Raw genomic sequence first — 22,503 nt, 5'->3', positions numbered from 1 at the left:
TAAACTCAAGTGGCAGACTCTGCAAGAGAGGCGCTCTGCATCGCGGTGTAGCTTGCTCGCCAGGTTTCGAGAGGGTGCGTTTCTGGATGAGGTATCGAATATATTGCTTCCCCCTACTTATACCTCCCGAGGAGATCACGAATGTAAAATTAGAGAGATTAGAGCGCGCACGGAGGCTTTCAGACAGTCGTTCTTCCCGCGAACCATACGCGACTGGAACAGGAAAGGGAGGTAATGACAGTGGCACGTAAAGTGCCCTCCGCCACACACCGTTGGGTGGCTTGCGGAGTATAAATGTAGATGTAGATGTAGATAGTCTGAACAGTGATGTAGATGTAGCAGCCGCTCCCCGTACCTGTCAAAGACCTTTGAGAGGGACGGAAGCAGGCTGATCGGCCGGTAGTTCGCTGACTCACGTGGGTCCTTGCCGCTCTTGGGGATGGCAACCACTTCTGCGTGTTTCCACGCGGAAGGGAAAGTCCCAGAGCGGAGGATACTGTTGAAAATGTCCGCCAGAGACTGGTGTACCTCTGGCGGTAGCAATCTCAACAGGCAGTTGGTGACACCATCCGTGCCACCCGCCTTCTTGGGGTTGAGGCGACGGAGCTGCAGACAGATTCCTGCAGCCGCGATTTCCTCTATCGTGTAGTCATCCTCGCGCGCAATGAGGAAAACAGGGAGGCGGTCCTCCACGAGGCCTCGAACACGCCATCGGCGGGCTGGAAAGTTGCCGCGAACGTTGAAAGTTTACCGTCTTACCTCCTTGACTAGGGACGCCAGATGAAAGTTGATGTCGTCAAGCCCTGAACCAAAATTGCGCAACGGATAACTGGGAAGGGGAGCTTGAGAGCGCTACCTAGAGAGCGTGCCCTTTCTGTACGATACTAGGCAAGGGGCTCGAGGGCTCACACGCTGATGTGTGGGTCCCTGCATTCTATAGCTTTTATTTTAAATTAATTCCTTTAACTTGACTTCTTTGTGAATTTTAAGGTATGTTAAAGATTGATTTCCTATTTATTTTAAACATTATCACTGGACTTTACAGAGATAGCAGCAATTGTTTCAGTTTACAGATATTACAATTTTACAACTTATAGCTCGGGTATATTATATACTAATCTGCACGCACATTTCTACAGGTAATACGGAAATGCGTTGGCCAAATGTATACCACCAAAGTCTTCCAATATTTTACATATGACATTCGCTATGTGAGGAGGATAACAGGCAAACTGGCGACCAGATACATTCACACAGGGGGTCAAATTTCCGAAATTAAACGAGCACATTCATTTCCTTACACAATCCGAAGATGGAAATAAAAGAATTAGTACAAATATTCAAACACCTCTCTTCAATGCTTGAACATTGAGACAGACGCACTGAGGGCACGTCTGCTCACTTACCCGTCTTCTGTAACACTCCCCAATATGGCGGGCACCCGGAGGTCTTCCTGGGCCCCTGTGGAGGGGGTGGTCGAACCACTTGCCCGTGACCAACCTCTCCACCCCAAATCTTGTGACACTGGAAAGTCTTTGACTTTTACCTGCCTGTGCTGTCTCTCTGATCCCCTAGCCAGGAGTAAGGTTGGCACTACTATACTACAGAACTACTCCCCAACAAAGATTTGGCCACGCTTTACGGAAAGGTGTGAGGAGGATTAGGAAAGTCCATGTGCAGATTCACATCCACGTACAAGAAGTGCATAATACACGACACATATAAATACGTATTATGAAGCCTGACACATTTCTGTCCAACCGTCCACAAGGGTTCTGTTGCACCCGCGGCCGGCCGCGTCGTGTAATAAAATTGGCTGCGGAGCCGCCTCTGTTTCTATTTCCCGGTACGAGCGAGCAGCGAAACCTGCTGCTTATAGAGCGGAAACTACTGTAGCGTTTCAACGTGTCCGTGAGGATGTGGCTCGCAGACAATGTTCGCACCCACGCGGAGGGCCGGGACTCGCTGGTGACGGCGGAGGAAGCGCCTGGACGTCCGCCGAGCACTGCCATCTGTCGTCGTTAGAGGAGCCACAAGGCCCGCCCAGTCACGATGCCGGCGATCAGCTATGGCGGCCCGAATCTCGCGCCGCGCCCTGTTTAGGTGGCTCTTCGTCTCGGCCAGCCGCGTGAGCTGCTGCTCTCGAAAGAGGCGATTTTTGTGTCAGATCGCCGCCGAGATGTGCGACGAGAGTTGGCGTGACATTTCTCGCCGCCGTCCCGGCCGCCTGGGAGTGGCAGCCCCCTGCTGCCGCGTGAAGAAGGAATGCTGCGACGGCTCCTTCTATAGTGTGTTAACTGTAAGACGGCAGAGTTGTGAGGGGAGTGCGGGGAGAGGAGGAAGCAAACAAACATTGGCTGGCGATGGGGTAGGAGCCGCTGGGGGGGGGGGGGGGGGGGAGAGACAAGGCACGCCTAACAGTGCTGGCACTACAAATTGCGCGTCATGCTTACACGAAAGCAAACGAAAGGCTTGGAAGTAAAACTCGCTCTAAATGTTGTTCGTAATCGAAACTGAAATCGTCATGTACATTAAAATCTATGTATATAAAAATGAATGTATGTATGTTTGTCTACTGTGCCCTCACAAACCATTCATCCGATTGCAATGAAAATCAGTTGTTCTCCGAACGCCCGAAAAGAGTAATAAACAATGTTCCAAAAGTTAGGTCACTATAACATACGTAGCGCAATTGAGAAGGCCGGCATGGTAGCTCTGCGTATTCGGTCAGAGGGTTAGCTACCCTGTGTAATAAAAAAACTGAGTCAATCGATCAACAACGAACATAAATGGATGTCTTACGACGTCCGCCCCGAGCAGATGCAGCGAACAGAAGCGAACAAAATGAGAAAAAAAAAGAAAAGTAGTTAGAGGCTTGTAACGCAGGGGCTCCCACTGCTCGCAATTTTTTTTTCATGTTATTTCATTCCCCGCTATGTTAAACTATTAATTATAAAATCTAAATATACTTAAACAGGTTATATAGTATAACGTATGTCAATCTCTATATATAAAAATGAATGTATGTATGTCTGCCCTCTGTGCGTTCCCAAACCATTCATCCGATCGCGATGAAATTTTGGTGATTTGTTCTCCGTACGCCCACGAAGGTTCCTAGCTGAAAAAAAAAGAAATAAGACACATGCTTGAGGAGATATGACGTCATAAACAATGAGATGCCACCGCGGGAAAATACCCAGATTTATGCTTCCACTATTTCAGAATGAGAGCACAATTTCAAAACTTTACAAAAAATTTTCTCGCTGACACCCCCCACAAAATAATGAAAGGAAAAAAGGTTGTCGCTTACTAAATTTTCTCAGTACATACCGTAAATCTGCCGCAGTAGGCATGACGTTTCAATGTATTATTTCGTTACTATTATCTCCAATCACAACATATTTCGCATACAGTATCCTCATATATCAGTAAATGCGCCGGCAAATTTATGTTTCTTTATGACATATAATTCAGGATATATGACGTGGTAAACCTCGTGATGCCTGAAAAAGTGCCGCGTCAGGCATGACGTTTTGTTCTATTATTTCTTCACTACTAACACTATTCGCAACACCTTTCGCAAACAACACAGTCAGCTACGTAATGTTGGCAGCAGTCGAAACTGCGTGCCTACCGAAGCCTCCCGGCGTTTACCGACTTCTACCGATTCAGGACTAGGGAGAGGTCTGCCATCTAAAAGTTTACACACTGTACATCCGGGGCGGGCGCGCCTTCGAGGCGATCTAAGATCTCGGCACGAAATCTGGCCTCACCGATGCTGCGGAAGTCGCGGCGCTCGATCGGCATAGAGGCACCGCTGACGTCAGTGTCGACGACCACCGGGAGATGGTCGGATGACACGGCGCATCCAACGTTGGCAGACGTGAAGTGGCCGGCACCTTTCAGTACGGCAATGTCGAGCGCGTCAGGCTGGCCGCGTTGGGGGAAGACGGTGTGGTCGTAGGGCCCCAGTACTATCGCGCCGTGCCGTTGAGGAGGCGGCAGCCGCTGGCGTTCGTGATGCGGGAGTTCCATTGGGTGTGGCTCTGAGCACTATGGGACTTAACATCTACGGTCATCAGTCCCCTAGAACATAGAACTACTTAAACCTAACTAACCTAAGGACATCACACAACACCCAGTCATCACGAGGCAGAGAAAATCCCTGACCCCGCCGGGAATCGAACCCGGGAACCCGGGCGTGGGAAGCGAGAACGCTACCGCACGACCACGAGCTGCGGACTCCATTGGGTGTGCTTGGCGTTCCACGTCGCCCGCAATGAAGATCTTCCCGGGCAACGCCAGCAGGTGTAGTGTCCCTTTTGCAATATTCACCATTATCGAGGTGAAACATAAATAAAAATGACTGTATGTGACTCAAAATGAATTGCAAACATCGATTTATCTGCGAAAGGTAATAACACTAAGTGTAAAAATATGCAATATAGCTCGATAGATGCAGAAAAGACATTATTTTTATTGTGTGAGATTATAATGTGTAAGTAATTAAAAGAAGTATTATCATCTTTGTAAGAGTATAAAACACAATGCAATGTTCATTCTTCTGTCTAGTCTGTTTTGTTCTGTTAGTTCTGTTGTTAGCTGGAATAAGGTACGCAAGCAATTGTGGTGCGCTAGTATTTGTTTCTGTCGTAACGTAATTGCAAATATTTAATGGTGTAAACTGCGTCCTAGTAAGAATATATTAGAATAAAGTGATCTCCGTGTAGTATTTCAAGAACCTACGCCACATTTATCTTATGAAAAGAATATTTAATGAAAATTATTTATCATGTTTCCAGCTGCTGCGGAGCGAGTAACAGTGATCTCTGACTGTTAACAATTAGCCTCCATTACGCGGTACATTTAAAAATATTTTTTCACTGCACAATGTCTGATAGCCGGAGCGGAAGAAATTATGTAAAAATATTGTGAGATTAATTGAAGGAATCCAGTGAAATAATTTTATTAAAACTCGTCTATTTTCTGTGATAGTGAACTGGAGCTGAGTAATACTACGCTATTGCATTTACAGTAATTTGTAGGGAGCCTGGCGCTCGATAAAACAAGATATCATACGTAATTGGCAACCTACGAAATTCATTATTTTACTTATTATATCTCTTTTGTATTTTTTTGAAAGCTAAACTTAAAAACTAACTTCACTAAAAATCAGTAACATATCGCGATAAATCAAAGGGCAAACAAATTTACTAGGAGAGTGTTTCCTCTAAATAAATAGTTATACATTTTCTTAAGAGAGATAATACAGGGCGTCGAAGTCAGCCTCCTGGAGCAGTCCCCTAGGTGGCCTGTAGGCCGCAACGAAGTTGATAACTCCCGCCGTAGTGGTGGCAGCAACAGCGGCGTAGAAGACGACTGCCGTAGAACATCGGCAGCTATAGTTCAATTCTTTTATCTTGGCGGTTCGCGCATGCCCGCCCAGACGCGGGAGATTGCTGCGTTGCCAGTTGTACGCGCCAAGAGAAGCAGTGCCATAGTATATAGTTCGCAAACTTACGTTTAGGGGGGAGCGCGCAATTTATGAAGTAAAGCCACCACAGCCGCATTAACCGTTTCGCTGCTACAGAGACTGGCTCCCCACATTCCGCGATGTGCGCGATTTTGTCATCATTGCACTGTTCGCCTGTGCAGACACATGGTGTTTCGACTGCTTTGACACACTTTATCATTCGATTTCACAAAAACTATTTGGCCCTAAAGTTTGATTTTTACACATCTTCTTGACTGATACCTACCCTCCATAAATGACTTCATTTTGTTTTGACGTTCAACGCAGTTATTGTGCAGCATTAGATGTAGTAAACCATTGCACGAAATTTTGAAGAGTTTGCAGAGGTAAAAGTCCATACCGTATACTTTCCGTATGGTCGATTTTAGTTGCCACTAGAAATTTCAAAAAATTACATTTAAACGAATAAAATTCATGAAGTAATACACTTTGATATTGTTTTTAAAATAAAGAAAATATGAACCACTGATCAAGATTTGAACTCCGAACCTTTCGCTTAGCAGCCAAACACTTTAACCACTATGCTAACGCAGCTCATCATTAAATGTTTCTCCTGGAGGACTTTAAAATATCATGCAAAATACCGACAAACACTGTTGGTATGATTATGAATTATTCACGTTTCGTCGAAGTACAATAGGAAATAAACAATTACCGCTCTTCTTTATTGCGAAAAAGCGGTTAGTGACAATGATACAAACGCTTTTCCTTGCTATCGCCTGAATTAGGAGGCTTATGGCTTGTTTGGTTTAATTAATTAATAGAATATGAAGCAATTGGTATAAAGAATCCTTTTTCCAAACTTTCTATAAAAGAAAGTCTGCTATCAAGACATTGCTTTTGTTCAATTACTTTATTTTTGACTGAACATTTCTAAAACTGAAGACACTCGTCTGTGCTCTGCACTGCAGTCCAGCTCTGGCAACGTCGTTCTCTGTTCATTGGCTGACTGTATTCTGTGACGTCAGATGCGCAGAACGAACCTAAACTCGGCCGCCGTCATAAATGACGAGCACTTTAGTTGCACTGGCGGCGCGGCACGAGTTGCCGGCTGCTGCAGCAGCAGAGTGTCGGCGGCAGTTCGTTGCGCAGCGGCAGGGATGGCCCGGCCCAAGCGCCGGCGACGCCTGCGTGGGGCCGCATCCCGCGCATCAGGCGTGTGTGCAGCGGTTGCCACCAACCCAGGCGAGGCCGTGGACGGAGCAGGCGGCTGCTGCCGCTCGCAAGCGGCCTGCTCCGATCGCTGGGTGGAGGAGGCAGGCGGTCCGCCCTCGGTGGCGGCAGCAAAGCTGGTGGAGGGGTGCACTTTACGAGAAGGAGCAGCCCTGCCCCGTTGCTGGTTTCGGCCCCGTTTGAAGGCCGAACAGCCTCTGTAACTGGCAACGTGCGGCCCCGCCGCAGGCGCAGCACGTCGGTTTTTCTTCTCGAGTGAGCCTGCAGGATTTGCTCCTGTGCTGTCCCGCGCACTTTACGCAGCGGGGCAGCACGGAGCAGTAGCTGGAGACGTGGTCCAGCCTCTGGCACGAGAAGCAGTGGGTCCTCTTGCCTTTCACCCTAAGTGGTTCCACTTCGACCTTGACATGGCCGACCCGCTGCACCTGAAAAATCTTCCGGTTTTCCAGGTTGTCAACGAGGACAACCTGGTACAGCGACATGTCTCGGTGAGTTCGAGGGGACCTCATCAGGCCGGTGGACCGGATGCCAAAGCCCTTGTCCTCGAACTCCTCTCGGAGGTTTTTTTTTTTTTTGGTCATCAGTCTACTGACTGGTTTGATGCGGCCCGCCACGAATTCCTTTCCTGTGCTAACCTCTTCATCTCAGAGTAGCACTTGCAACCTACGTCCTCAATTATTTGCTTGACGTATTCCAATCTCTGTCTTCCTCTACAGTTTTTGCCCTCTACAGCTCCCTCTAGTACCGTGGAAGTCATTCCCCCATGTCTTAGCATATGTCCTATCATCCTGTCCCTTCTCCTTATCAGTGTTTTCCACATATTCCTTTCCTCTCCGATTCTGCGTAGAACCTCCTCATCCCTTACCTTATCTGTCCACCTAATTTTCAACATTCGTCTATAGCACCACATCTCAAATGCTTCGATTCTCTTCTGTTCCGGTTTTCCCACAGTCCATGTTTCACTACCATACAATGCTGTACTCCAGACGTACATCCTCAGAAATTTGTTCCTCCAATTAAGGCCAGTATTTGATATTAGTAGACTTCTCTTGGCCAGAAATGCCTTTTTTGCCATAGCGAGTCTGCTTTTGATGTCCTCCTTGCTCCGTCCGTCATTGGTTATTTTACTGCCTAGGTAGCAGAATTCCTTAACTTCATTGACTTCGTGACCATCAATCCTGATGTTAAGTTTCTCGCTGTTCTCATTTCTACTACTTCTCATTACCTTCGTCTTTCTCCGATTTACTCTCAAACCATAGTGTGTACTCATTAGACTGTTCATTCCGTTCAGCAGATCACTTAATTCTTCACTTTCACTCAGGATAGCAATGTCATCAGCGAATCGTATCATTGATATCCTTTCACCTTGTATTTTAATTCCACTCCTGAACCTTTCTTTTATTTCCATCATTGCTTCGTCGATGTACAGATTGAAGAGTAGGGGCGAAAGGCTACAGCCTTGTCTTACACCCTTCTTAATACGAGCACTTCGTTCTTGATCGTCCACTCTTATTATTCCGTCTTGGTTGTTGTACATATTGTATATGACCCGTCTCTCCCTATAGCTTACCCCTACTTTTTTCAGAATCTCGAACAGCTTGCGGAGGTAGTCCGCGCCAAACTTGAGGGGAAGGTGGCGGAAGACCACCTTCAGAAGTCTGAGCGGCTCGGAAGGGTGCGTGTAGCACGGGAGGCCATCCGTGTCCATCATCGCGAAGTACTCTTCATTGGACGTGATTGTGACCTTGTAGAGGTCACGACCGGCGGCCTTGACAGTAGAGGACGTGGCCACCCTGTCAAGTTTCTGCTGTAAATCCTTTTAGACGCCGTGCCACTGGACGACGATAGGCGGTGGATTGTTCGGGGGCGGTGCGAGAGGCGCGTCGCCGTCCTCCGGCGCGTCTACGCTGGCGCCCACAAACGTGTTGGCGGTCGGCAGCGGCTGCGTTTGCTGCATCGCAGCAACTCTGGCGGTGTGCCGCCTGGGTGGGGCGGCAAAGCTGCCCGCATCAGGCTGCCGGGTGGCAGCAGGCGAACGAGGGGGTCGCTGCGTCTTCGTAGCCGGTCTCGGCTTGGCGGTGCTCCGGGAGGAGCCCGCGACGGTCTTCACAGCCTATGTGATGGAGGCGCGGAAGGCCCTAGATGCCTTGTTCCGCGGCCTCGCGGTGTCAGAGGTCAGGGAGGAGTTGTCGGAATCGTCGTGCGTCCCCCTCGCCTTCTGGGCGAGCGGGCATCGTCAGGGTAGACGTCGCGACGCTCTGTGTCGGCAATCGCCTCAGCGAGATTTTTTTTTTTTTTTCCTACATCTACATTTATACTCCGCAAGCCACCCAACGGTGCGTGGCGGAGGGCACCTTACGTGCCACTGTCATTACCTCCCTTTCCTGTTCCAGGCGTATGGTTCGCGGGAAGAACGACTGTCTGAAAGCCTCCGTGCGCGCTCTAATCTCTCTAATTTTACATTCGTGATCTCCTCGGGAGGTATAAGTAGGGGGAAGCAATATATTCGATACCTCATCCAGAAACGCACCCTCTCGAAACCTGGCGAGCAAGGTACACCGCGATGCATAGCGCCTCTCTTGCAGTGTCTGCCACTTGAGTTTATTAAACATCTCCGTAACGCTATCACGGTTACCAAATAACCCTGTGACGAAACGCGCCGCTCTTCTTTGGATCTTCTCTACCTCCTCCGTCAGACCGATCTGGTACGGATCCCACACTGACGAGCAATACTCAAGTATAGGTCGAACGAGTGTTTTGTAAGCCACCTCCTTTGTTGATGGACTACATTTTCTAAGCACTCTCCCAATGAATCTCAACCTGGTACCCGCCTTACCAACAATTAATTTTATATGACCATTCCACTTCAAATCCTTCCGCATGCATACTCCCAGATATTTTACAGAAGTAACTGCTACCAGTGTTTGTTCCGCTATCATATAATCATACAATAAAGGATCCTTCTTTCTTTTGCGTCCAGCAGTTCGATAGCGGCCATCTCGGTGGCCTCCGCAGCTGACTGTGACCCCGTCCAGACTGCGGGGTTTCCCTAGCGCAGGACCGAATATCAACTAGCGCAGCCACGGGCTCTTCCTGTGTCTCTGGGACCAAAGGGATAATCGGGGGCACATCGACCTCTCGAATGGTAGAGTCCAGCGGCGCAACACCCGCCGAGGCCGCCGCCGCCGCCAGGCTCCTGCAGTGCGACCGGCAAGGCTCTCGGTGACACACCTGACTCTTGCTGCCTCGTTAGGATAGTGCAGCAGCCTTCCGAATATTACAGAAGGCGAGTATGGCCGCTTCATCGTCTGCTCGGCCAAGGTAGGAGACCCCGTGGGCGAGCCTGTTCATAAGAATCAACGCTCGGTCACGAGAGTGCAAGTCAGAAGTAAAAGAGTTATCCTGGTGATAGCCAGTAGTCGGTGATGAGTGGTTCGTCATAGAGGGGGGGGGGGGGGGGGTCGGATGAAGCCGCCACCGGGATCAGACCAGTCGCATCAGTTGACCCCGACGGACGACGATCCGCCACACCCTTCGCATCGAATGACACCTCTCTCGTCGACATCTCGAGCAGCACTCCGCGTGTTGGCAGCGTCCCACCCAGGCACGCTTTACATACCCTCCACTGCAAGTACTGCCACCTGTGAGTGGTTACTTTGCGCTAGGCGTCGAACATAGGAGGTGGTAACAATGACGTGACTGGATCGTGTGAAAACCACATTTTGAGAGTGTTTACATATTTTGCAAAAAAATGGTTCAAATGGCTCTGAGCACTATGGGACTCAACTGCTGAGGTCATAAGTCCCCTAGAACTTAGAACTACTTAAACCTAACTAACCTAAGGACATCACACACATCCATGCCCGAGGCAGGATTCGAACCTGCGACCGTAGCGGTCGCTCCGTTCCAGACTATAGCGCCTAGAACCGCTCGACCACTCAGGCCGGCACATATTATGCACAAATTTTGAGTTCTGTGTGTTCTTTTAATACGATGGCTCTTCCGAAATACGTATCTTCTACACTCCTGGAAATGGAAAAAAGAACACATTGACACCGGTGTGTCAGACCCACCATACTTGCTCCGGACACTGCGAGAGGGCTGTACAAGCAATGATCACACGCACGGCACAGCGGACACACCAGGAACCGCGGTGTTGGCCGTCGAATGGCGCTAGCTGCGCAGCATTTGTGCACCGCCGCCGTCAGTGTCAGCCAGTTTGCCGTGGCATACGGAGCTCCATCGCAGTCCTTAACACTGGTAGCATGCCGCGACAGCGTGGACGTGAACCGTATGTGCAGTTGACGGACTTTGAGCGAGGGCGTATAGTGGGCATGCGGGAGGCCGGGTGGACGTACCGCCGAGTTGCTCAACACGTGGGGCGTGAGGTCTCCACAGTACATCGATGTTGTCGCCAGTGGTCGGCGGAAGGTGCACGTGCCCGTCGACCTGGGACCGGACCGCAGCGACGCACGGATGCACGCCAAGACCGTAGGATCCTACGCAGTGCCGTAGGGGACCGCACCGCCACTTCCCAGCAAATTAGGGACACTGTTGCTCCTGGGGTATCGGCGAGGACCATTCGCAACCGTCTCCATGAAGCTGGGCTACGGTCCCGCACACCGTTAGGCCGTCTTCCGCTCACGCCCCAACATCGTGCAGCCCGCCTCCAGTGGTGTCGCGACAGGCGTGAATGGAGGGACGAATGGAGACGTGTCGTCTTCAGCGATGAGAGTCGCTTCTGCCTTGGTGCCAATGATGGTCGTATGCGTGTTTGGCGCCGTGCAGGTGAGCGCCACAATCAGGACTGCATACGACCGAGGCACACAGGGCCAACACCCGGCATCATGGTGTGGAGAGCGATCTCCTACACTGGCCGTACACCACTGGTGATCGTCGAGGGGACACTGAATAGTGCACGGTACATCCAAACCGTCATCGAACCCATCGTTCTACCATTCCTAGACCGGCAAGGGAACTTGCTGTTCCAACAGGACAATGCACGTCCGCATGTATCCCGTGCCACCCAACGTGCTCTAGAAGGTGTAAGTCAACTACCCTGGCCAGCAAGATCTCCGGATCTGTCCCCCATTGAGCATGTTTGGGACTGGATGAAGCGTCGTCTCACGCGGTCTGCACGTCCAGCACGAACGCTGGTCCAACTGAGGCGCCAGGTGGAAATGGCATGGCAAGCCGTTCCACAGGACTACATCCAGCATCTCTACGATCGTCTCCATGTGAGAATAGCAGCCTGCATTGCTGCGAAAGGTGGATATACACTGTACTAGTGCCGACATTGTGCATGCTCTGTTGCCTGTGTCTATGTGCCTGTGGTTCTGTCAGTGTGATCATGTGATGTATCTGACCCCAGGAATGTGTCAATAAAGTTTCCCCTTCCTGGGACAATGAATTCACGGTGTTCTTATTTCAATTTCCAGGAGTGTATTTATGTGAAGCGCTAATACATAACATACATCTTAAATGCACAGCTGTCGATTATTTTTGTAAATTATTTTCTCCACTCGTCACATCGTGGAAAACGTTTTCATAGCGTTCTACCGCCTCTGACCTAAGCACTGCTTTGACACTCACTTGTCGTCATCTCAGACGGCTGCTACCTTACCCACACTCACTTTCTCTGATATTATTGAACAGTGAGTGACGGTGCAGTTAAATGGTTTTCTTGCTAACAAAAATGGTTTACTATTGCCCATTTCTGAGTTAAACTACACGGTGTTTCAAAATTACATTGACACTCACTTGTCGTCGTCTCAGACGGCTGCTACCTTACCCACACTCACTTTCTCTGATATTATTGAACAGTGAGCGACGGTGCAGTTAAATGGTTTTCTTGCTAACAAAAATGGTTTACTATTGCCCATTTCTGAGTTAAACTACACGGTGTTTCAAAATTACATTGACAAACTTCGAAGAGATGTAGAAGGTGTCTTGAGGAAAAAAAAAAAGGATAGGAACCCGTGTCCGTAAACGTTGTCCGAAGACGCTAAAGAGCGTCGGAATTACAAGTGCCGGCATCTGTATCTTGTACGACGGGGAGATGGAAAATAAGTTTCCCCTGTCGACTGTGGGCAGAGTTGTGTGATGTGGGCGAAAGACGACACGACAGGGATTGCGCACGTGAAAGACACCGATACACCATTGGGTAGAGGTCGACCGCGATCAAGGAGATGGCGCTATCGCAGTGCCTGCGCAAAGCAGAGGCCAGCCGCTCGGTCTTTTCCCGGAACTATGGAGAGAAGGTTCGTTTTGGAGTCGTGGTCAAAGACGGAAGTGAGAACTCTTATCCGCTATGAATGGGCACGTGGAGTATCAGGCACAGAAATTCATAACCGCCTCGTTGAGGTGTATGGGTCAGGTGTGACGTCGAGGCAAATGGTGCGGAGATGGTGCCAGCAATTCAGTGATGCACGTCAGCAAGTGCAGGACACACGGAGACCTGGACGAACGCGCACGGCCACTACAGATGCAAATGTCAGGAAGGTGGATGGCATGATTAAAGCGAACCGGCGTATCACCATCGATGGAGTAGCGGCAGAACTTGGAATCGGACACGAGCGAGCTCACAAGATCATCCACGACATTCTTCGATACAGGAAGGTGTCAGCACGATGGATGCCCCGCCCACTGACCCCGACACACGTGGAACAACGCATGGCGTTCTGCCTGGAACAGTTCGTGAGTTACCACGAATGTGGCATTGACCTTCTGTTTCGGATTGTGACGAGGGATGAATCGTGGGTCCACTATTACACGCCCGAATCGAAGGCCGCGTACGTGGAGTGGAAACATCCGTCATCACCTGTCCGAAAGGAGTTCAAAAGCACTCCGTCTGCAGGGAAAGTGCTACTCACCGTTTTCTGGGACGCCAAAGGAGCTTTGCTGCTGGACTTTATGGAGGATGCATCCGTCAATGCTGCGCAGTACTGTGCCACACTGTCGAAATTGAAAGAGGTGCTTCGGAAAAAGCGGCCTGGCCATCTCAGATCTGGCCTTCTCAGCTGTTTCATGACAATGCGAGGGCACACAGGGCGACGGCAACGCAAAACCATACTGTAAAAAATGGCTCTGAACACTATGGGACTTAACATCTGTGGCCATAAGTCCCTTAGAACTACTTAAACCTAACTAACCTAAGGACATCACACACATCCATGCCCGAGGCAGGATTCGAACCTGCGACCGTAGCGGTCACACGGTTCCAGACTGAAGCGCCTAGAACCGCACGGCCACACCGGCCGGCTAAACCATATTGCAACTCTTGGTTGAGAGCGCTACACCATCCCCCTTACAGTCCGGTTCTCGCACCAAGTGACTTAAATCTGTTTCCTGCTTTGAAGAAGACTCTCGGCGGAAGGCGCTTTGGCAGCAATGCTGACGTCAAACAAGCCGTTCAATGCTTCTTCCGTATGCAACGCCCTGATTTTTTCCTAGAAGGCTTTTTGAAGCTTATAAAGCGGGATGACAAATGTCTCAATGAACTTGGAAATTATGTAGAAAAATAAAGATATGTCGTATCTTTAATGTCTCATTCTCTTTTTTTTTCCTTTCACACACAACTCTGACCACAGTCGACAGGGGAAACTTATTTTCCAACTCCCCCACGTATATGTACACACGGTGATTCCTGAGGACGTTACAAACTTTCAGGCACGATAGAGAAGGCTGAATGTATCGATCTGAGGTAAAGTATCTTGGTCCGGAAACGAACGGTACGAAAGTTACAAGCGAAAATCGTTCTGATACCTCTGGCAGTGGAACACATGTACCGTTACTGATACTAGGGTTCTAAAGGTAGGCAACTTTCAGAGTTGGTAATACGGACCAAAACAAGAAAATGATGTCCAGGAACCTTCTTCTTTCTTCTGTGTCGCTACAGTCCAGGATGAACCTTGGCTTTCACAACGAGCTTCCGCCATCCATCCCTGTCACGTGCTACCCTCCTCTAGCGTCTGCATCCCAGCTTCCGTAGGTCTTGTTCCACTTCATCCAGCCATCTTGCTCGAGGTCGACCTCGCTCTCTTTGTCCTCCTGGATTACCAAAGAGAATCTTCTTTACACCTCAGACTCCTCCATTCTTGCCACATGATCTGTCTATCTCATCCTTCCTACTCCTATGATTTTTGCTGCAGGGGCATCGGCACATATAGTGTACAATTCTGCAGTGTACCTTTTCCTCCATTGTTCTCTGCCATACGCAGGAACAATTATTCTTCAAGGTAAATGATAACAGCCAAACAGTTGCAGAATAAAGATTTATTTAAATCCTTGACCACGGTTTCGGTATATCTAAATATACTTTCATCAGAAGCAAAATACACCTGTTTTCAGGATTTTAAATGAGATGTCCATGTATTTCGAAACAGCCTTTGAAACCTGGGAAGGTACATATTTCAAAATCCAGCCGTGTTTAAAATTTTGAACTGTGTACCTGCCCAGGTTTCAAAGGCTGTTTCGAAATACATGAACATCTCATTTAAAATCCTGAAAACAGGTGCATTTTGCTTATGATGAAGGTATATTTAGATATATCGAAACCGTGCTCAAGGATTTCAATAAATCTTTATTCTGAAACTGTTTAGCTGTTATCGTTTACCGTGAAGATTTTCAACAGTTGCTGCTTCAGCCATGTTTAACATTTTGAAACAATTATTCTGCTCAAAAGTTTCCTCTCAAATCCGTTTAGCAGCCTTGCAACGGTTTCCGTCTAGGGCCATGTTTCCGAAGCATAAGTGAGAACTGGTCTAACAAGGTTTTATAAATAAAATTTGTTGGACGACTGAGGATTCTTGGCCGGAATAAATTACTCAAGGCGAAATATGACTTATTTGCTGATATCAGCCTAATCTTAATTTCAGTGACTGTGGAACCAAGATACTTGTAGCTTTTAACTCTTTCAAATGTGTATCCATTCACACTGAAAGTTGACAGCATATTGGCTTGATATGCTTTCCCACAGGCCTTTTCAGTTAGATCACTCATGGTCAGACAGAGATTCCGAAATCAGACACTGTACTGTACCCCGGAGAACATATAGACTCAGATCACAATATAGTAGAGATGAAGAGTAGGCTGTAGCTTAAAACATTAGTCAAGAAGAGTCAATAGGCAAAAAAGTGTGACACGGAAGTACTACGGAATGACGACATACGCTAGAAGTTTTCTATGGCTATAAATACAGCAATAAGCAATAGATCAGTAAGCAGTACACTTGAAGAGGAATGTACATCTCTAAAAAGGGCCATCACAAAAGTTGAGAAGGAAAACATAGGTACAAAGAGGATAACTGCGAAGAAACCATGGGTAACAGAACAAATACTTCAGCTGATTGGTAAAAGGAGGAAGTACAAAAATATTCCGGGAAAGTCAGGAATACAGAAATACAAGTCGCTGAGGAGTGAAATCAGTAGGAAGTGCAGGGAAGCTATGACGAAATGGCTGCAGGAAAAAATGTGAATACATCGAAAAAGAAATGATTGTCAGAAGGACAGACTCAGCACACAGGAAAGTCAAAACAATCTTCGGTGACATTAAAAGCAAGGGTGGTGACATTAAGAGCGCTACGAGAATTCCACTGTTAAATGCAAAGGATGGAGTGGATAGGTGGAAAAATACATTGGCAGCTTCTATGAGGGGCAAGATTTGTCTGATTTGATAGAAGAAGAAACTGGAGTCGATTTAGAAGAGATAGGGGGTCCAGTATTACAATCAGAATTTAAAAGAGCTTTGGAGGACTTAAGGTCAAATGAGTCAGAAGGGATTGATAACATTCCATCAGAATTTCTAAAATCATTGGGGAAGTGGTAACAAAACGACTATTCACGTTGGTGTGTAGAATATATGAGTTTGGCGATATATCATCTGGATTTCGGAAAAGCATCATCCACACAATTCCGAAGACGGCAAGAGCTGAAAAGTGCGAGAATTATCGCACAATCAGCTTTACAGCATCCAAGTTGCATACAAGAACAATATACAGAAGAATGGAAAAAAAAACAGAGGATGCGCTACATGACGATCAGTTTGGCTTTAGGAAAAGTAAAGGCACGAGAGAGGCAGTTCTATCGTTGCGGTCAATAATGGAAGCAAGGCTAAAGAAAAATTAAGACACGTTCATAGGATTTGTCGACCTGGATGAAGCGTTCGAGAATGTAAAATGGTGCAAGTTGTTCGAAATTCGGAAAAAAGTAGGAGTAACCTATAGGGAGAGACGGGTCATATGCAATATGTACAACAACCAAGAGGGAATAATAAGTGTGGACGACCAAGAAGAAGTGCTCGTATTAAGAAGGGTGTAAGACAAGCATGTAGCCTTTCGCCCCTACTGTTCAATCTGTACGTCGAGGAAGTAATAATGGAAATTAAAGAAAGGTTGAGGAGCGGAATTAAAATTCAAGGTGAAAGGATATCAATGATACGAATCGCTGATGACATTGCTATCCTGAGTGAAAGTGAAGAAGAATTACATAATCTGCCGAACGGAATGAACAGTCTAATGAGTACACAGTATGGAATGAGAGTAAATCGAAGATAGACGGAGGTAACAAGAAGTAGTAGAATGAGAACAGCGAGAAACTTAAAATCAAGAAGCAGATGAAGTTAAGGAATTCTGCTACCTAGGCAGTAAAGTAACCAATGACGGGCGGAGCAAGAAGGACATCAAAAGCAGGCTAGCTATGGCAGAAAAGGTATTCCTGGCCAAGAGAAGTCTACTAATATCAAATATCAGTCTTAACTTGAGGAAGAAATTTCTGAAAATTTACGTCTGGAATACAGCACTGTATGGTAGCGAAACATGGATTGTGGGAAAGCTGGAAAACAAGAGAATCGAAGTATCTGAGAGGTGGTGCTACAGACGAATGTTGAAAATTAGGTGGACTGATGAGGTATAGAATGAGGAGGTTCTACGCAGAATCGGAGAGGAAAGGAATATGTGGAAAACACTGATAACGAGAAGGGACAGAATGATAGGACATCTGAGGAACCATGAGGGAATGACTTCCATGGTACTAGAGGCAGCCGTAGAGGGCAAGAACTGTAGAGGAAGACAGAGATTGGAATACATCCAGCAAATAACTGAGGACGTAGGTTGCAAGTGCTACTGTGAGATGAACAGGTTAGCAAATGGAGGAATTCGCGGCGGGCCGCATCAAACCAGTCATAAGACTAATGACAAAAAAAAAGAGCTAGTTGTGTTTCCCAAGAACGATGTTTTGTAAATCCGCGTTGATTACTTCTCAATGCATCGTTCTCTTCGAGGTAATTCATAATGTTCGAACACAGTATATGTTGCGAAATCCTGCTGCATATTGACGTTAATGATACTGGTCTGTAATTTAGTCGATTACTCCTACTGCCTTACTTGAATATTGGTGTGATCTGTGCGACTTACCAGTCTCTGGGTACGGATCTTTCGTCAAGTGACCGATTGTGTATAATTGTCAAGTATGTAGCTATTGTATTAGCATATCTGAAAGGAACGTAACTGGTATACAACCTGGACCTGAAGACTTGGTTTTATTAAGTAATTTAAGGTGCTTCACTTCTCCGAGGATGTCTACTACTAAGTTGGCAGATGTTCTTGATTGAATTCTATAAAATAGTCCAAGAAAAACAATTTCATCCTGGTCATAATATTTATAATGTGGAGGAATCCATTGACAGTTCAGTTCAAAAACCACAAAGAGTTGGCACTAAAACGGAGACGGTATGGCGGTGACGTTAGTGTAGTCGAAAGAGTTTGTTGTCCACTCTAGGAGTATATAGGTCAGCAGCGGCCGATTTTACTCCGTTCGACTGGCGAAAGTGGCCACTACATCAGGCTTAAGCAAAAATGTATACGCAGCAAAATGGGAAAATGTCACCTTCTTTTAAGAAATAAATTATTTCTACGAAAATTAATTTCTTGTAATACCTGTTATTATCGACATTATATTGATGCATAAAAGAACAAAAATTAATGAAATGCAACACATACAACCGACTTCGGCACGAACAGAACGAAATTTCGGTTCCTAGTGTGTAACTGAAAGCCACTTCACAATACAACTACATTGCAATTAGTGCAGTCCAGAAATTGTTCGCATTAACAGCAATCGTATAACAGCAATTTGATCTGGTGGCCTTACCTTTCGATGAGCAGATGAAATGCTTCCAAGATTCGAATGGAATGACGCATTATTGGGTCCGCTATGCACCACACACTTTTCGTAACGGATAGCAGGTGAAACAAGCACTGACGATTACGAAAATAAGTCGAAGCAATCGAATTTCAGCTCTTTTACTGATACCTACAATAACAGTAGCCGTAAAACATCGTTGTGTGGAAACCGCAAACGAGAGACGAAACGGAAATCGGCAATTGCAGCCACGAAACTATGAATACGAATTACGAGCGCGTAACGTGACCACGACACAATTTAAACGGTCGCCGGCCGGAACAAGTGAGGTGCGATTCGCGAGGGGTGACGTCACAGGGCCATCTCGTAAGCGCCAAATGGGGTTCTAACGCGATGCACAGTTGTTTCGCGTATGACACGACATAGCGACGTGGTAGAGGGGGAGGGGAGGGGGTTGCCTGGCGTTAGGCACGCTTGAAAGCGTGGCTGAGGAGAACTACACACAGAGTATTACAGCAGCAAAGTGCTATTAATTTTTAAAAAAATCACTGACCATAATGGCACAGACTAATTGACTTAAGTGGACGATCTCCGTGATATAGTGTATTTCACACATAGCCAGACAGTAAACTACATGAAATATTTTCTCTGTCCCTCAAAGAAAAATACTCGAAAGATAGTAAAAAATTTACACCACCGTTTTTCACTTATAAACTAGAAATGTGGCAAAATACCGCATGGAAAGCCTCTTCGGATATTTTCTTTCGAGAAACAACGTTTTATTAAATCATGTCAAACGGTTCGTGTTAATGCCTGCTAATGAAGTGTACAGATTATTCAGTCAACGAGAAAACGAGCGATTCTCGTAGCTCATTGGTTGATAAAACAAGAGAGGCAACCCCAGTTTGCTACAGAAGTAGAAAGTGGAAAGTAGCGTGTGTTAAATCCACTACTGGCCATTAAAATTGCTTCTCCACGAAGATGACTTGCTACAGACGCGAAATTTAACCGACAGGTAGAACATGCTGTGATATGCAAATGATTAGCTTTTCAGAGCATTCACACAAGGTTGGTGCCGGTAAAACACCTTGAACGTGCTGACATGAGGAAAGTTTCCAACCGACTTCTCATACACAAACAGCAGTTGACCGGCGTTGCCTGGTGAAACGTTGTTGTGATGCCTCGTCTAAAGAGGAGAAATGCGTACCATCCAATGACTGTTAAGAGAACATGGAATCGGAGGGTAATACAGAACGACGTGCTGGATTCCAACGGCCTCGTATCACTAGCAGTCGAAATGACAGGCATCTTATCCGCATGGCTGTAACGGATCGTGCAGCCCCCTCTCGATCCCTGAGTAAACAGATTGGGACGTTTGCAAGGCAATAACCATCTGCACGAACAGTTCGACGGCGTTTGCGGCAGTATGGCTGCGGTTACACTTGATGCTGCATCACAGACAGAAGCGCCTGCGATGGTGTACTCAACGACGAACCTGGGTGCACGAATGGAAAACGTCACTTTTTCGGATGCATCCAGATTCTGTTTACAGCATCATGATGGTCGCATGCGTGTTTGGCGACATCGCGGTGAGCGCACATTGGAAGCGTTTATTCGTCATCGCCATACTGGCGTATAACCCGGCGTAATGGTATGGGGTACCATTAGTTACACGTGTCGGTGACCTCTTGTTCGCATTGACGGCACTTTGAACAGTGGACGTTACATTTCAGATGTGTTACGACCTGTGACTCTACACTTCATTCGATCCCTGCGAATACCTACATTTCAGCAGGATAATGCACGACCGCATGTTGCAGGTCCTGTACGGATACAGAAAATGTTCGACTGGTGCCCTGTCCAGCATATTCTCCAGATCTCTCACCAATTGAAAACGTCTGGTCAACGGTGGCCGAGCAACTGGCTCGCCACAGTACGCCAGTCACCACTCTTGGTGAACTGTGATATCGTGTTGAAGTTGCATGGGCAGCTGTACCTGTACGCGCTATCCAAGCTCTGTATGACTCAATGCCCTGGCGTATCAAGGCCGTTATTACGGCCAGAGGTGGTTTCTCTGGGTATTGATTTCTCAGGTACTATGTACCCAAATTGCGTGAAAATGTAATCACATGTCAGTTCTAGTATAATATATTTGTCCAATGAATACCCGTTTACTATCTGCATTTCTTCTTGGTGTAGCAATTTTAATGGCCAGTGGTGTATAACTCGAGCTGTAGGAATCCGAGAAACCTGTCAGCATACAGAATAATGATGTGGCATTTATTATAGACAGAGCTGTAAAACTACCATAGGTTGCTGCAGACAACCACAAGTAAGCGTAGAATAAGGTAGTTTTCCCAGTAGCTCTGATCAGCTAAGATAGTAGTCGCGTATTGTGAACGTTAAGTGTGTCGCATACTAATCAGGCGTTACCTATTTTTCGATCGCTTTGTTTACGAATGCGATCAGTGTCTTGCTAGATTCCTTTAGAAACGGGAAACGTTGAACAGTCCTTAAAGTAAGAGAAGATACATAAAGTCCAGATAGCCTACGAACATTTTTGTTCTGCGTGGTTGTGCTTCAGTCTGTTACTTAAAAATTAATAGTTTCTGTAGGAAAATTGAAATAACCGACAATTACTTCAGGATTTATTAGGAAACTGCTGGTTTGAAACTGGAAACATAGGGGTGTTGTAGAACAAACAAAAAATAATACAGATTTATCTTACAGCGCCACAAAATGCAATTTCCTAAAAAAAAAGGTAAAACTGAAAAAATCGCAAAACAAAGGCTTACCATACATCTCTACAATACTTTGTCGAACTTATATAAAACACGTTTCTCTTATTTATAAACAACTTTCGCGGTTATCAATAATTACAGGAAATCCTTGCTTGTGACTAAGATGGAGAACTTCGTGTTGGGTGTAAAAAACAACAGTAACAATATAGAATTTTTTGTATGTAAATTAAAGATGGAGAGGGTAAGAAAGGAAAGGAAAGTGATCACTATTGTCAAGAGCATCGTGACATTACACGGAATCAGCGGCGACGAGTGAAAATGTGTACCCTACTGGTACTCGAAACCGAGATCTCGTAGTTAGTGCTCTGGGGCGTTGACCACTTCTTTTTTTTCATTTTTTAGCGCCTAGAACTCCTTTTTTCTGACAGTTATAAAATAAAACATGTCTGTGGAAGGTAAATAAGTGGACTTTTTTTACATGATGGTGTAACAATAACAAACAGAAACTGCTTCTATAAGCTTTTTTTTTTGTATACAAGACGATGACCTTTAGAAAATAAAATATATCTGGGGAAACGTAAATAAGTGGACGTCTTTTAGATAATAGTGAAAAAATATCCTGCTTCTCTCAGTACAAAACAATAACGGACCACGTTCCTCTTCTAATCCCGTTGTTCAAATGGTTCAAATGGCTCTGAGCACTATGGGACTCAACTGCTGTGGTCATAAGTCCCCTAGAACTTAGAACTACTTAAACCTAACTAACCTAAGGACATCACACACATCCATGCCCGAGGCAGGATTCGAACCTGCGACCGTAGTGGTCGTGCAGTTCCAGGCTGTAGGGCCTTTAACCGCTCGGACACTCCGGCCGGCTAATCCCGTTGTACCTCGCGTTGGTGCCGGATACGTCTTTACG

General features: G+C 46.6%; 1 protein-coding gene across 1 annotated transcript in view; it reads right to left on the bottom strand.

Moving 5' to 3' along the window:
* LOC126427955 (proline-rich protein HaeIII subfamily 1-like) overlaps positions 1 to 8,417 on the bottom strand; it is a 77,223-nt gene extending 68,806 nt beyond the window's left edge. Inside the window, exon 1 of the mRNA XM_050089844.1 lies at positions 8,309 to 8,417. Within this exon, the coding sequence (XP_049945801.1) occupies positions 8,309 to 8,417 (109 nt within the window). The remainder of the gene's footprint in view (positions 1 to 8,308) is intronic.
* Between the last annotated feature and the right edge of the window lie 14,086 nt (positions 8,418 to 22,503).

Source organism: Schistocerca serialis, chromosome 12, assembly GCF_023864345.2.
Source record: "Schistocerca serialis cubense isolate TAMUIC-IGC-003099 chromosome 12, iqSchSeri2.2, whole genome shotgun sequence".
Classification (NCBI taxonomy): domain Eukaryota; kingdom Metazoa; phylum Arthropoda; class Insecta; order Orthoptera; family Acrididae; genus Schistocerca; species Schistocerca serialis.
This window is presented reverse-complemented; position numbering and strand designations above follow the sequence as displayed.